The sequence below is a fragment of the Delphinus delphis genome, chromosome 8 (genome assembly GCF_949987515.2).
Source record: "Delphinus delphis chromosome 8, mDelDel1.2, whole genome shotgun sequence".
NCBI classification, from domain to species: domain Eukaryota; kingdom Metazoa; phylum Chordata; class Mammalia; order Artiodactyla; family Delphinidae; genus Delphinus; species Delphinus delphis.
This window is the reverse complement of record NC_082690.1, coordinates 55,251,464-55,263,472: the sequence shown is the minus strand read 5'-3', so window position 1 is coordinate 55,263,472 and position 12,009 is coordinate 55,251,464. Positions and strand designations below refer to the sequence as shown.

General features: G+C 40.0%; 1 protein-coding gene across 1 annotated transcript in view; it reads left to right on the top strand.

The window, feature by feature from the left end:
* The window catches only part of AAMDC (adipogenesis associated Mth938 domain containing), a 33,392-nt gene that overhangs the window by 6,677 nt on the left and 14,706 nt on the right, over positions 1–12,009 (top strand). The window contains exon 2 of the mRNA XM_060018211.1: positions 1,767–1,916. Within this exon, the coding sequence (XP_059874194.1) occupies positions 1,785–1,916 (132 nt within the window). The 5' untranslated portion in view covers positions 1,767–1,784. The remainder of the gene's footprint in view (positions 1–1,766; positions 1,917–12,009) is intronic.

The window sequence follows — 12,009 nt, the reverse complement described above, 5'->3', positions numbered from 1 at the left end:
CTTTATGAATAGTTTCCTTTAGTTCTTTGAACATATTTAGAGTAGCTTCTTTGAAGTCTTTGCTAAATCAAATATATGGGAGTGCTCAGATACTGTTTCAGTTGATGAGTATGAGTCACATTTTTTTGTTTCTTTGCATGTCTTGTAATTTTTTATTGAAAACTGGGTATTTTAGATAATGTATTATAGAGTCTGCATTTGGATTTTCCCCCTACATTGTTGTTCTTAGTTTATTTGTTTCTGTTTAGTCACTTGCCTAAACTAAATCTGTGGATTCTGTCTCCCATGCAATGTGTGGCCACTGAAATCTGTATTAAGGGCTTTTTTTTTTTTTCTCTTTTTTTTTTTTCGTCCGTGCCACATGGCTTGTGGGAACTCCCCAACCAGGGATTGAACTCTGGTCCCAGAAGTGAAAGTGCCAAGTCCTAATCACTGGACCGTAAGGGAGTTCCCCTTGTTTTTACTTTTAAGCTTGGCTTCCTAGGGGGTCTCCTCTGTGCCTATATGTCTTAGTGTACAGCCAAAGATTGTGTTCAAACACCTCAAGCCAGTAAGACTTAACCCTCTCTACTGATGGATCAGTGTCTGTGCTGGGGAGTACATTCAATGTTCAGATGTTTTCATCTCTTCCCTGGCTCTTACATTCTTCTGAGTCCTTCTGAGCCCCCTCACCTCTTCACTTTGCATGCTCTATAGGCTCCATTGGCCCAGAACATTTCCATGACTTAGGCCTATTCCTGCCTTTGATGCATATGCTCACAGCCTTTGCTCCACTCTGGATAGAGAGCTTATCAAGCACCTCTTGGGAATTCCTTTTAAATCCCTGTCTACTCTGACAATCCATTGCTTGTTCCAAACAGGCTTACAATATTAAGGAAGCAGAGCCACCTGCCACCCATATTTACTTGCCACTGAAATCACCAGGTTAACTGAAAATGCTCTAAATCAAGTGAGCCTCCTCTGCCTTAGCAGCAAGACTGTTGGTTTTCATGCCCTGCCCCAATCAAGTTGAACCTCTGTGCCAACAACTGTTGTAGGGGCATGGGAGTAATCCCAGGCAAGAACAACAAAACATCTTACTGTTCTTATCTGAAATTCAGTGGTTTTCATGAATAAGCGTTTTTCAGTTTGCAATATATCTTTAATATTATTTCCAGAGTGCCAAATTTTTATTTTGACAGTTTTGTCCAGCTTTATACCTGCTTTTAGGGAAAGGATTTGTCAACTTCCTCACTCCATCATGCTGAAGTAAATCTCCACCTTTAATTTTACCTCTCAAAAATATCCTGAGGGGCTTCCCTGGTGGCGCAGTGGTTAAAAGTCCGCCTGCCGATGCAAGGGACACAGGTTCGTGCCCCAGTCCGGGAGAATCCCACATGCCGCAGAGCGGCTGAGCCTGTGCGTCTGGAGCCTGTGTTCCGCAACGGGAGAGGCCGCGGCGGTGAGAGGCCCGCGTGCCACAAAAACAAAAAAAAATCCAGAGAATTCCCTCCAGCGTCTGAGAAGTAATTGTAGTATCTAGTTTCCATGGTTGGATGATTCAGGATCCCAAGAAAAACATTTCACTTTTTAGACCTCTGGAGAAGAAGTGACAACCACATAAATGAGAAAGATGCTTCTTAACTCATAGAGGACCAGGGCTTACTATATTTTGTATACAGCATTATAATTTGAAATACATTCTGTTTATAGTATAGCTCCTGTATTTTGGAGCTGTTTCAACCTTACTTTAAAACTGATTTAGTGTATTTTTCTTTTAATTTCAGAGTTCAATTAAGTTCCTTATGTCTTCCCCTGAAATTGCTTCCCTCTCATGGGGGCAAATGAAAGTACACGGCTCTACTAAAATCTATAAGGACTGCAAAGTGTGGCCAGGGGGAAGTCGGGCTTGGGATTGGAGAGAAACAGGAACTGAGGTAAGCTATTAGTGTATGGTTGACACTGCATATGGTTGACACTGCATAAGGCTGACCAAGTGATTTTCAAACTCCTAAGCCATAATGACAAAGTTCCAAGTAAAAAGTAACTATTTCTTTCATTCTCTCTCTCTCTCGATATAATACACATACCATTAAGCTCACCATTAGAGTTTTAAAGTATGCAATTCAATGGATTTTTTGTCATAACCTTGTACAATAGCTACCACTACTAACTCCAGAATACATTTATCACCCCAAAGGAAACCCCATAACCATTAGCAGTCACTACCCATTCTTCCCTCCCTCCAGCTCCTGGCAACTACTACATTCTGTTGCTATAGATGTGCCTATTCTAGATGTTTCATATAAACAAAATCATTCAGCACATACCTAGGATTGGAAATTCTGGGTCATATGGTAACTCTATGTTTCACCTTTTGAGGAACTGCCAGACTGTTTTCCAAAGTAACTGCACCATTTTACATTATAGATGTTAGAAATGTATGATGGATCCAATTTTTCTAAATCCTTCCTCATCAACTCTTATTTGTTTTGCTTTGTTTTTATTATACCACCCTAGTTGATGTGAAATGTTATCTCATTGTGATTTGAAATTTCATTTCCCTTATATTGCAGCTCCTCAAGTATTCTCAGTGTGCCATGCCCAAAATAGGGTCTCCATTCCATGAGTGGAGGTTGGATAAAAGAAGGGAACCCCCTACCTCTCCACCACACTCACTTGGGACTAAGCTTCAGCAATAGATAGCTGCAGGCAGTATGAGAAACATTGATGTCCTGATTCTCCCAGGAAGAAAGCCTTACAGCTGGTAGCTGAGAGAAGAAATAGCCCTATGTTCTTGGCTGCAGCAGTCTGGAGTGGAGTCTCACCTCACTGAACTAGGAGGAGGGAGGCAGGCAGCAGTCTTTCTTGAAATATCACAGATTTTCACCTTTCCTACCAAATATTTATATTTTTTCTTGAATACGTATTTCTTATTTGCTGTTTCCTCTTTGAACCTTTTCCAAAGTCTTGGCATGATTGGGGTTAAAAAAAATGTTTTTTAGGTTATGTTTGTCGGTTTGTTTGTTTTAATAATTTACACTTAGGTGCAAGTAATGGAGCTCTTCATCCAGTAGTGATGAAGTTGATCCTTCCATTCTGAAGGATAGTTTTGCTGGATATACAGTTTGTGATAGACAGTCTTTTTCTTTCAATACTTTGAAAATGTCATCCCACTTTTTTTGGCATTAACTGGTTACTAATGAGAAATCAAATGTTATTAAGATTTCTTTGGATTTGACAAGTCACTTCTCTCTTGCTGCTTTCAAAATTCTCTCTTTATATTTAACTTTTGACAATTTGACTATGATACATCTACATGTGGATCTCTTTGAGTTTATCCTACTTGGAATGTATTGAGCTTCATAGATGTGTAGATTGTTCATCATCAAATTTCGGATGTTTTCACCCATTATTTCTTCAAATATTCTTTCTGCCCCTTCTATCCCTTCTCCTCTGTGAAAACTGTTAGGGAGTATGTTGTGTGTTTTTTGGGGTTTTTTTTTTGTAGGGGTTTCCGGTGTCCCACAGTTCTCTTGAGGCTCTGTTCATTGTTTTCATTCATTTTTCTATCCGTTTTCTCAGATTGGATCATCTCAATTTACCTATCTTTCAGTTTTGCTGATTCTTACCTGCCATTGTACCCCTTTAGTGAACTTTTCATTTCAATATTGTACTTTTCAGCTCCAGGATTTCCTTTAAAAACTGATTTCTATCTTTTTATTATTATTCTCTATTGGGTTAGATACTGTTCTCACACTTTCCTTTAGTTCTTTAGATATGGTTTCCTGAAACAATGACAGAAGTTTCCCTATATGCCTGAAACCAATAGGTGTTCCACTTTATGGTAAGGGGCTCTGTATGCAATTTGGGGTATGTAATCAATACTTAGCCAGACAGTTTAAAACTCTGCTTGCTCCTTGCTTATGCAGACTCTCAAGAGTACCCAGAATTGTGATCTTAGGGCCTTTTCATGTCATTCCTGAGCATGTGCACAATCCTGGACATGTGTTTGGCTTTTCAATACCAAGGTTCATACCTGAGCTTTTCAAAGCCCCCATAAACATCTCATTTCTTATTTTTTTCATTTTAGTTTATTGGAACCTCTCATTTGTCCTGTTGTCTACTGCCTCAGGCAGCTGCACTGTTAAACAATTGTCTGCGACTGTTTTTGACAAGCTTCTCTGGGATAAAAGATGGTTTGCACTGGCAAGCTCCAAGTCAGATCAAATAAAGAGAGCCTATGAGTGGGGCCTTCCAAGGAACCACCAGACAGGTCAAATAATGACAGTTCTCTGGGAATGGGCATTTGAAGGAGCTTTAATCCATTAGGTGATTGCAAAGCTGGTGGTTTTCACTGTGATTCCAGGTTGTTGCTTTCCAAGGTGACCACAGAAGTGGGGATGGGATAGTGGGGTGTGTTAAAGTCCCCCACTGTTATTGTGTTACTGTCAATTTCTCCTCTTACGTTTGTTAACATTTGCTTTATATATTGAGGTGTTCCTATGTATTTACAATTGTTATATCTTCTTCTTCGATTGATCCTTTGATCATTATGCATATGTCCTTCTTTATCTCTTACAACAATCTTCATTTTAAAGTCTACTTTCTGTGATAAAAATATTGCTACTGTGGCTTTGTTTTGATTTCCATTTGCATGGAATATCTTCTACTGTCCCCTCGCTTCCAGTCTGTATGTGTCTCTAGATCTGAAATGAGTCTCTTGTAGGCAGCATATATACAGGTCCTGTTCTGTATCTATTCAGCCAGTGTATATCTTTTGGTTTGTGCATTTAGTTTGTTTACATTTAAGGCAATTATCAATAGGTATGTTACTATTGCCATTTTGTTAATTGTTTTGGATTTGTTTATGAGGTCTTTTTTCCCCTTTCTTCTTTTGTTCTCTTCTCTTGTAATTTGATGACTATCTTTTTTTTAAATTTATTTATTTATTTATTTATTTTTGGCTGTGTTGGGTCTTCGCTGCTGCACACAGGCTTTCTGTAGTTGCGGTGAGCGGGTGCTGCTCTTTGTTGCAGTGCACGGGCTTCTCACTGTGGTGGCTTCTCTTGTGGAGCACGGGCTCTAGGCACACAGGCTTCAGTAGTTGTGGCACGTGGGCTCAGTAGTTGTGGCTCGCAGGCTCTAGAGCGCAGGCTTGGTAGTTGTGGCGCATGGGCTTTGTTGCTCTGTGGCATGTGGGATCTTCCCAGACCAGGGCTTGAACCTGTGTCCCCTGCATTGGCAGGTGGATTCTTAACTACTGCACCCCAGGGAAGTCCTTGATGACTATCTTTAGTGTTATGTTTGGATTCCTTTTTCTTTTTTGTGCATATATCTATTAGAGATTTTTGTTTACAGTGAGGCTTTTGTGTAGCAGTCTGTATATATATATATATATATATATATATATATATATATATATATATATATATATATATATATGCTTAAGTTGCTGATCTCTTAATGTCCAATGCATTTTAGATAACCTGCATTTGTACTCTCTTTTCCTCACAATTACTTTTTATTTTTTTGGCCATGCCACACAGCATGTGGAATCTTAGTTCGCTGACTAGGGATCGAACCCACACCCCCAGCGGTGGAAGCACAGAGTCTTAACCACTGGACCACCAGGGAAGCCCCACAATTACTTTTTTTGATATTATATTTTACATCTAATTGTTTTGTGTATCCCTTAACCACTTATTGTGGTTACAAATAATTTCACTACTTTTGTCATTTAACCTCCCTACTAGCTATATGTTTGGATGATTTCCTACCTTTATTGTATGTTTGCCTTTACCAGCGAGCTTTTCCATTTCGTAATTTTCTTGTTCCTAGTTGTGGCCTTTTCTTTTCTGCCTAGAGAAGTTCCTTTAGCATTTGTCGTAAAGCTGGTTTGGTGGTGCTGAATTCTTTTAGCTTTTGCTTGTCTGTAAAGCTTTTGATTTCTCCGTCAAATCTGAACAAGAGCCTTGTTGGGTAGAGTATTATTTGATTGTAGATTTTTCCTCTTTCATCACTTTAAGTGTATTGTGCCACTCCCTTCTGGCCTGCAGGGTTTCTGCTGAAAAATCAGCTGATAGCCTTATGGGAGTTCCTTTGTATGTTATTTGTTGCTTTTCCCTTGTTGTTTTTAATATTCTCTCTATCTTTAATTTTTGTCATTTTGATTACAACATGTCTTAGTGTGTTCTTCTATGGGTTAATCCTGTATGGGACTCTGCGCTTCCTAGACTTTGGTGATTATTTCCTTTCTCAGGTTAGGGAAGGTTTCAGCTACTATCTCTCCAAATGTTTTTTCAGGCCCTTTCTCTCTTCTTCTGGGATCCCTATAATGCGAATATTAGTGTATTTGATGTTGTCCCAGAGGTCTCTCAAACTGTCCTCGTTTCTTTTCATTTTTTTTTCTTCTTTCTGTTTGGCAGTGGTGATTTCCACTACTCTGTATTCCAGCTCACTGATCCATTCATCTGCTTCATTTAATCTACTATTGATTCCTTCTAGTGTGTTTTTCATTTCAGTTATTGTATTTGTCAGTTCTGTTTGGTTGTTCTTTATACTTTCCAATTCCTTGTTAAAAACTTCTAATTTCTCACTCTGTGCATCCATTCTCCTCCTGAGTTCTTTGATCATCTTTACGATCATTACTCTGAACTCTTTCGTGGGTAGATTGCCTATCTCCATGTCACTTAGTTCTTCCTCTGGGGTTTTATCTTGTTCCTTCATCTGAAACATATTCCTCTGTCTCCTCATCTTTTCTAAATTGCTATTTGTATTTTTATATATGTGGTAGGTTAGTTATGTTTCTCCACCTTGGAAAAGTAGTCTTCTGTAGGAGGCATCCTATGTATCCCAGGATTACACTCCCCTCTCGTCACCCAAGGTCCAGGGGCCAGCTGGTCCCAGGGTACTGTCTAGCCTGCAGCAGGCTGCAGGACTATAGTTTTCTTAGTTCTGATGTCTGCCCACTGGTGGGTTGAGCTGGGTCTTGGCCCTCTGGTGGGCAGGGCTGTGTCTAGAAGCTGTCTAGAGGCGGCTGTGGGCTCAGGAAGTCTTTAGGCAGCCTGTCTGCTGATGGGTGGGGCTATGTTCCCATCCAGTTTGTTATTTGGCCTCAGGCATCCCAGCAGTAAAGCCTACAGCCTGTTCCGTTCTGCCGGGTCTTGATGTGCCAAGGTGTGTCAGTCTCCAGGAGAGCTCATGCAGATGAATGCTCCCTGATGTTTCTGCCACCATTGTCTATGTCCCCAGGGTCTCCCCCACACCAGGAGACCCTCCAAGACCAGCAGGTAAGTCTGGGCCAGTCTTCTATCAAATTACTGCTTTTACCCTTGGTCCCAGGGTGTATGAGATTTTGTGTATGCCCTTTAAGAGTGAAGTCTCTATTTCCATCAATCCTGAGGAGCTTCTGCGTTCAAGTCCTGCTAGCCTTCAAAGCCAAGTCCTCTTCATGGTGCCAGACCCCTGGGCTGGAAGGCCTTAGTGGGGCTCAGAACTCTCACTCCTGTGCGAGAACCTCTGTAATATAATTAATCTCCAGTTTGTGGGTTGCCCACCCGGGGAGTACAGGATTTGATTATATCGTGTGTCCACCCCTCCTACCGGTCTCATTGTGGTGCCTTTGTTTTGAACTGCATGCACTCATTGTTTTGATCCAGACACCTAGTTGTTTGTTAGCTACCAACCTGGATCTTAAAGAAAGGAATATACCTTTCTTTATAAAAAGAAAGGACTGGTAAAAGAAATGAGAGGGCTTTGAGATATAGAAGGGACAGAATGAGAGCAGGCTGAGGAATAAGAAGCTATAATGCTTGTGAACCAAATGACTCCATTGGATTGTTTCATAGAGTAAAGCTAGTGTGGTGTAAGAATAGGCAGTGGTATAGTTGAGGGTGTCGGGTGTCTGCAGAGCTCAGTTTACATTTTATTCAGTAGATAAGACATAGCCACTTCAGATACTTAAGCAGGAGATTGATTTGACTGACAAAGATTATCCAGACTATGGGTTTAAGATATATTGGAGTACCAACTTATGAGTGTGCCACACTGGAGAGATTTTTTTTCTTCAGAAATGGATTTAACGCTATATATTATATTTTTCCCATATAAGACTACATGAGTTAGTATTACCCTTAACCTCATTCTGTATTTAAGGAAACTTAATAAGCACAGAGTTTAGAGCTAGAAAGCTAGAAAAATGTGAAATCAAATAGTAAATTCAGGTCAGATTCTAACTTTCTTCCCTGTTCCTTTCTACTACATCATGATTCCTCTTATAAACTTCAACACTAAAGACTACAAAACTGTGAAGTTGCCAGTGATGATAACAGGAAAACAGGAAAAGTTTGCTGTAGGTTTAGTTTTCATCTTGTTAAGTTTCATTTGTCAGTAGAATAAATAAGAGGAGGTGTTCTAGAACTTGTTGGAGAGAGAAGAACTAGGAAAGATGAGAGGAAAAGCTGAGCTGTTGACTAGAACTTACCTGTATAGAGGCAAAAGGACATCAAATCAAAGCTATTAAGCCTCAGAGTCCTCATCTATAGAATGGAGATAGTAATATTACCCGCCTCACAGAGTTGATCTAAGGGTTACTGTACTGTGCTAGATACGGTGTAGGCACTCAATAAATTAAGCTGTTATTGTTAAGTTAGTAGTAGTGTGGGTGGATATGAAACAGCAAATATCAAAACTATTAAGAAGGTGAGAGGGTTGGATTGGGAGTTTGGGATTAGTAGATGCAAACTGGTATATACAGAATAAATAAACAACAAGGTCCTACTGTGTAGCACAGGGAACTATATTCAATATCCTGTGATAAACCATAATGGAAAAGAATATGAAAAAGTATGTATATATATGTATAATTGAGTCACTTTGCTGTACGGCAGCAATTAACACAACATTGTAATTCAGCTATACTTCAGTAAAAAATTAATTTAAGGGCTTCCCTGGTGGCGCAGTGGTTGGGAGTCCGCCTGCCGATACAGGGAACACGGGTTCGTGCCCCGGTCCGGGAAGATCCCACATGCCACGGAGCGGCTGGGCCCGTGAGCCATGGCCACTGAGCCTGCACGTCTGGAGCCTGTGCTCCGCAATGGGAGAGGCCACAACAGTGAGAGGCCCATGTACCGCAAAAAAAAAAAAAAAAATTAATTTAAGAAAAGAAGGTGAAATTGGCAGGATAAGGCAGTTTATTAGATTTAGCAGGCAAAGGAGAATTCTAGCATGGACAAATGGGTAGATGGTAGTGCCATTTATTGAGATTGGGTATATGAAGAGGAGGAACAGATGTGTTTGTGTTTGGGGCAGAGGCTGGGTAGAGAAAATGATTAATTCTTTTGGAATATGTTGAGCTTGAACTTACAATAGGGCATCAAGAGATACCTAGTAGATATTTAGATTTATAGGTCCAGGCACTGTCACATTTTAACTAGATACCTTAACCAAGTTATATAGCCTGACTGTGCCTCAGTTTAACCGTTTATAAAAGGAGAATAATAATGTCTGTTTGTCATGGCTTCATGTAAGAGTAATAAATGGGTTGGGAAGAATAAATTTGAAAAATGCATGCCACTTACCATCATGCAAATTCATTCTTTCTCGCACTCAGTATTTCTCGTGTGATTCATGGATCTCTTGCATCGGAATCACCTAGAGCTTTGTTTAAAATGCATGTTCTGTATCTCCTGCACTCTTCCCAACTACTGAATCATAATCTCTTGGGGATGGGACCTGGAAAATAATATATTTCACGTGGTTGCTTTGAATACTAAATATGTTCATCTTTGTAAAGCATCTACCACAGTGCCTGTCACATAGTAGACACTTGATCTTTTTAAGTTTTTTCTTTTCTCCCTTAGTTACCTAGCACCACGCCTAGCACATAATACTGCTCTACAGTATGTTTCTCAACTATAGAAATGACTGCATTAATTCTTTTAAAAGTCTTGGACATGAAACACTCTGATTTGTACATCAAATGCTGCTTAATAGGGAATCCTTGAGGGAATTAATTGCCTGAGAGTGTTTAGGGGATTTCTTTTTACTCTAGAGTACTACAGTTGTTTATGCCATGACCTGATGGAGGTATTATCTCTAGTTATTTTTCATGCTCTAAATATATAGTAGTATTGTTCAGCTATTCTTTTTTTGTGTTTGTTTGGGGTTTTTTTGGCTGGATCACGCAGCTTATAGGATTTTAGGTCCCCAACCAGGGATTGAACCTGGGCCCACAGCAGTGAAAGCATCGAGTCCTAACCACTGGACTGCCAGAGAATTCCCTTGTTCAGCTATTCTTTTTAACAAACTACCCAAAACTTAGTGATTTACAATAATAAGTGTTTATTGTCATGCTCATAGGTCTAGCTGGAGCAGCTCTACTCCAGGCTGCAGTTGGCAAGCTGGCTGGGTACTCCATATGTCTCTTATCCATCTTAGACCAGTGAACTAGCCAGGACCTGATCTTCTCATGGTGTTATCTGAAGCTCACAAACATAAGCCCCACTGACCAAGTATATTTCAAGGCTTTGCTTGCCCCAGGTTCACCAACGTAAGTTCCCACATCAGTAGGGCACAGAAGTATATTCTGCCCACACTAAGAGGGCAAAAAGAGTGAATATTTGCTGAACAGTTATCCAAACTATCAGAATATTCAATCACATGTTGTACATCTGCATATGAGTTGTTCCTTGGGCAACTTAAACCAAACATATCCAAAGCTGATTTCATTTCCTTTTCCCTACCTCCCCACCCCCCACAAATATCCAGGTACTTTCATGTGTTCTCCGTCTCCATTAATGCAATCACTATCCACCCAGTCACCTAGAAAAGAAACATCAGACAGAAGTTTTATTTCTCCAGTTTTCTCCTCCACCATATCCAACAAAGTACATTTGTCGACTTGGCCAACATAAAGCTAGTCATGTCACTGCTCTGCTTAGAAAATTTCAAAGGCTTTCCATAGACCTCAGAATTAAGCAAAAACTCCTTAGGATAGTGTTCAGGGCCATTTTTTTAAAACAATGATACAGTTCCAAATTTTTCCTTCATTCTCATCCCCTATATTTCATAATACATCTGAAGACCTAGCTATTCCATACCAAATACATATTCCCTTACAAACCTACCATGATCTTTGATTCTCTGTACCTTTGCTAAAACCACTTCCTTTTATTTATTGTTATTTATTTATTTATTTATTTGATTGCGCTGGGTCTTAGTTGTGGCAGGCGGGCTCCTTAGTTGTGGTTCACCAGCTCCTTAGTTGCAGCACGTAGGTTCCTTAGTTGCGGCAGGTGGGCTCCTTAGTTGTGGCATGAGAACTCCTAGTTGCGGCATGCATGTGGGATCTAGTTCCCTGACCAAGGATCGAACCCAGGCCCCCTGCATTGGGAGCACAGAGTCTTATCCACTGTGCCACCAGGGAAGTCCCTAAAACCATTTCCTTTACTTGAAATGACCTGCTCCCCTTGGTACCTGTTGAAATCTTATATATCCTTTAATTCCTAGCTTTTGTTTTATCTCCTCTATGAAGCACTTCCTGATAATCCTTGTGAGAATGAGCTGCTTACTCCATTCTCAGTATTCCTATAATACTTTGTGCCTCTATTTTAGCACTTAGTGCAGTTCACCTGTATTGTACTGACTGTGTATTTACGTGTTTCCCTCACTAAGTGGTGAACTCCCTAAGGGCAAGAACTATGCATTTGGCACAGTGCCCATAAAGTATGGGCTCAGTAAATGTTGGCTGCATTGAATTTTTAATTATAAATGTCATTAAAAAAATTTTTTTATACTTTGTGACATTCCTTCTGAGGTAGGTTAATGTTGTGATTCCTTTTTTATCAGTTTAAGGGTGGGAAGGGGCAGATGATATAGCGATTGCAGAATGGAAATATCAAGAAAATTTACTGTCTTCAACCAGTGTCCTTGAAATAATAATTACTACTACCTACTCCCAAATCTCTACCAATCATTAAACAACTGCTGTGTGCCTGATCAAATATAGCATTTCCAGGGTCACACCAC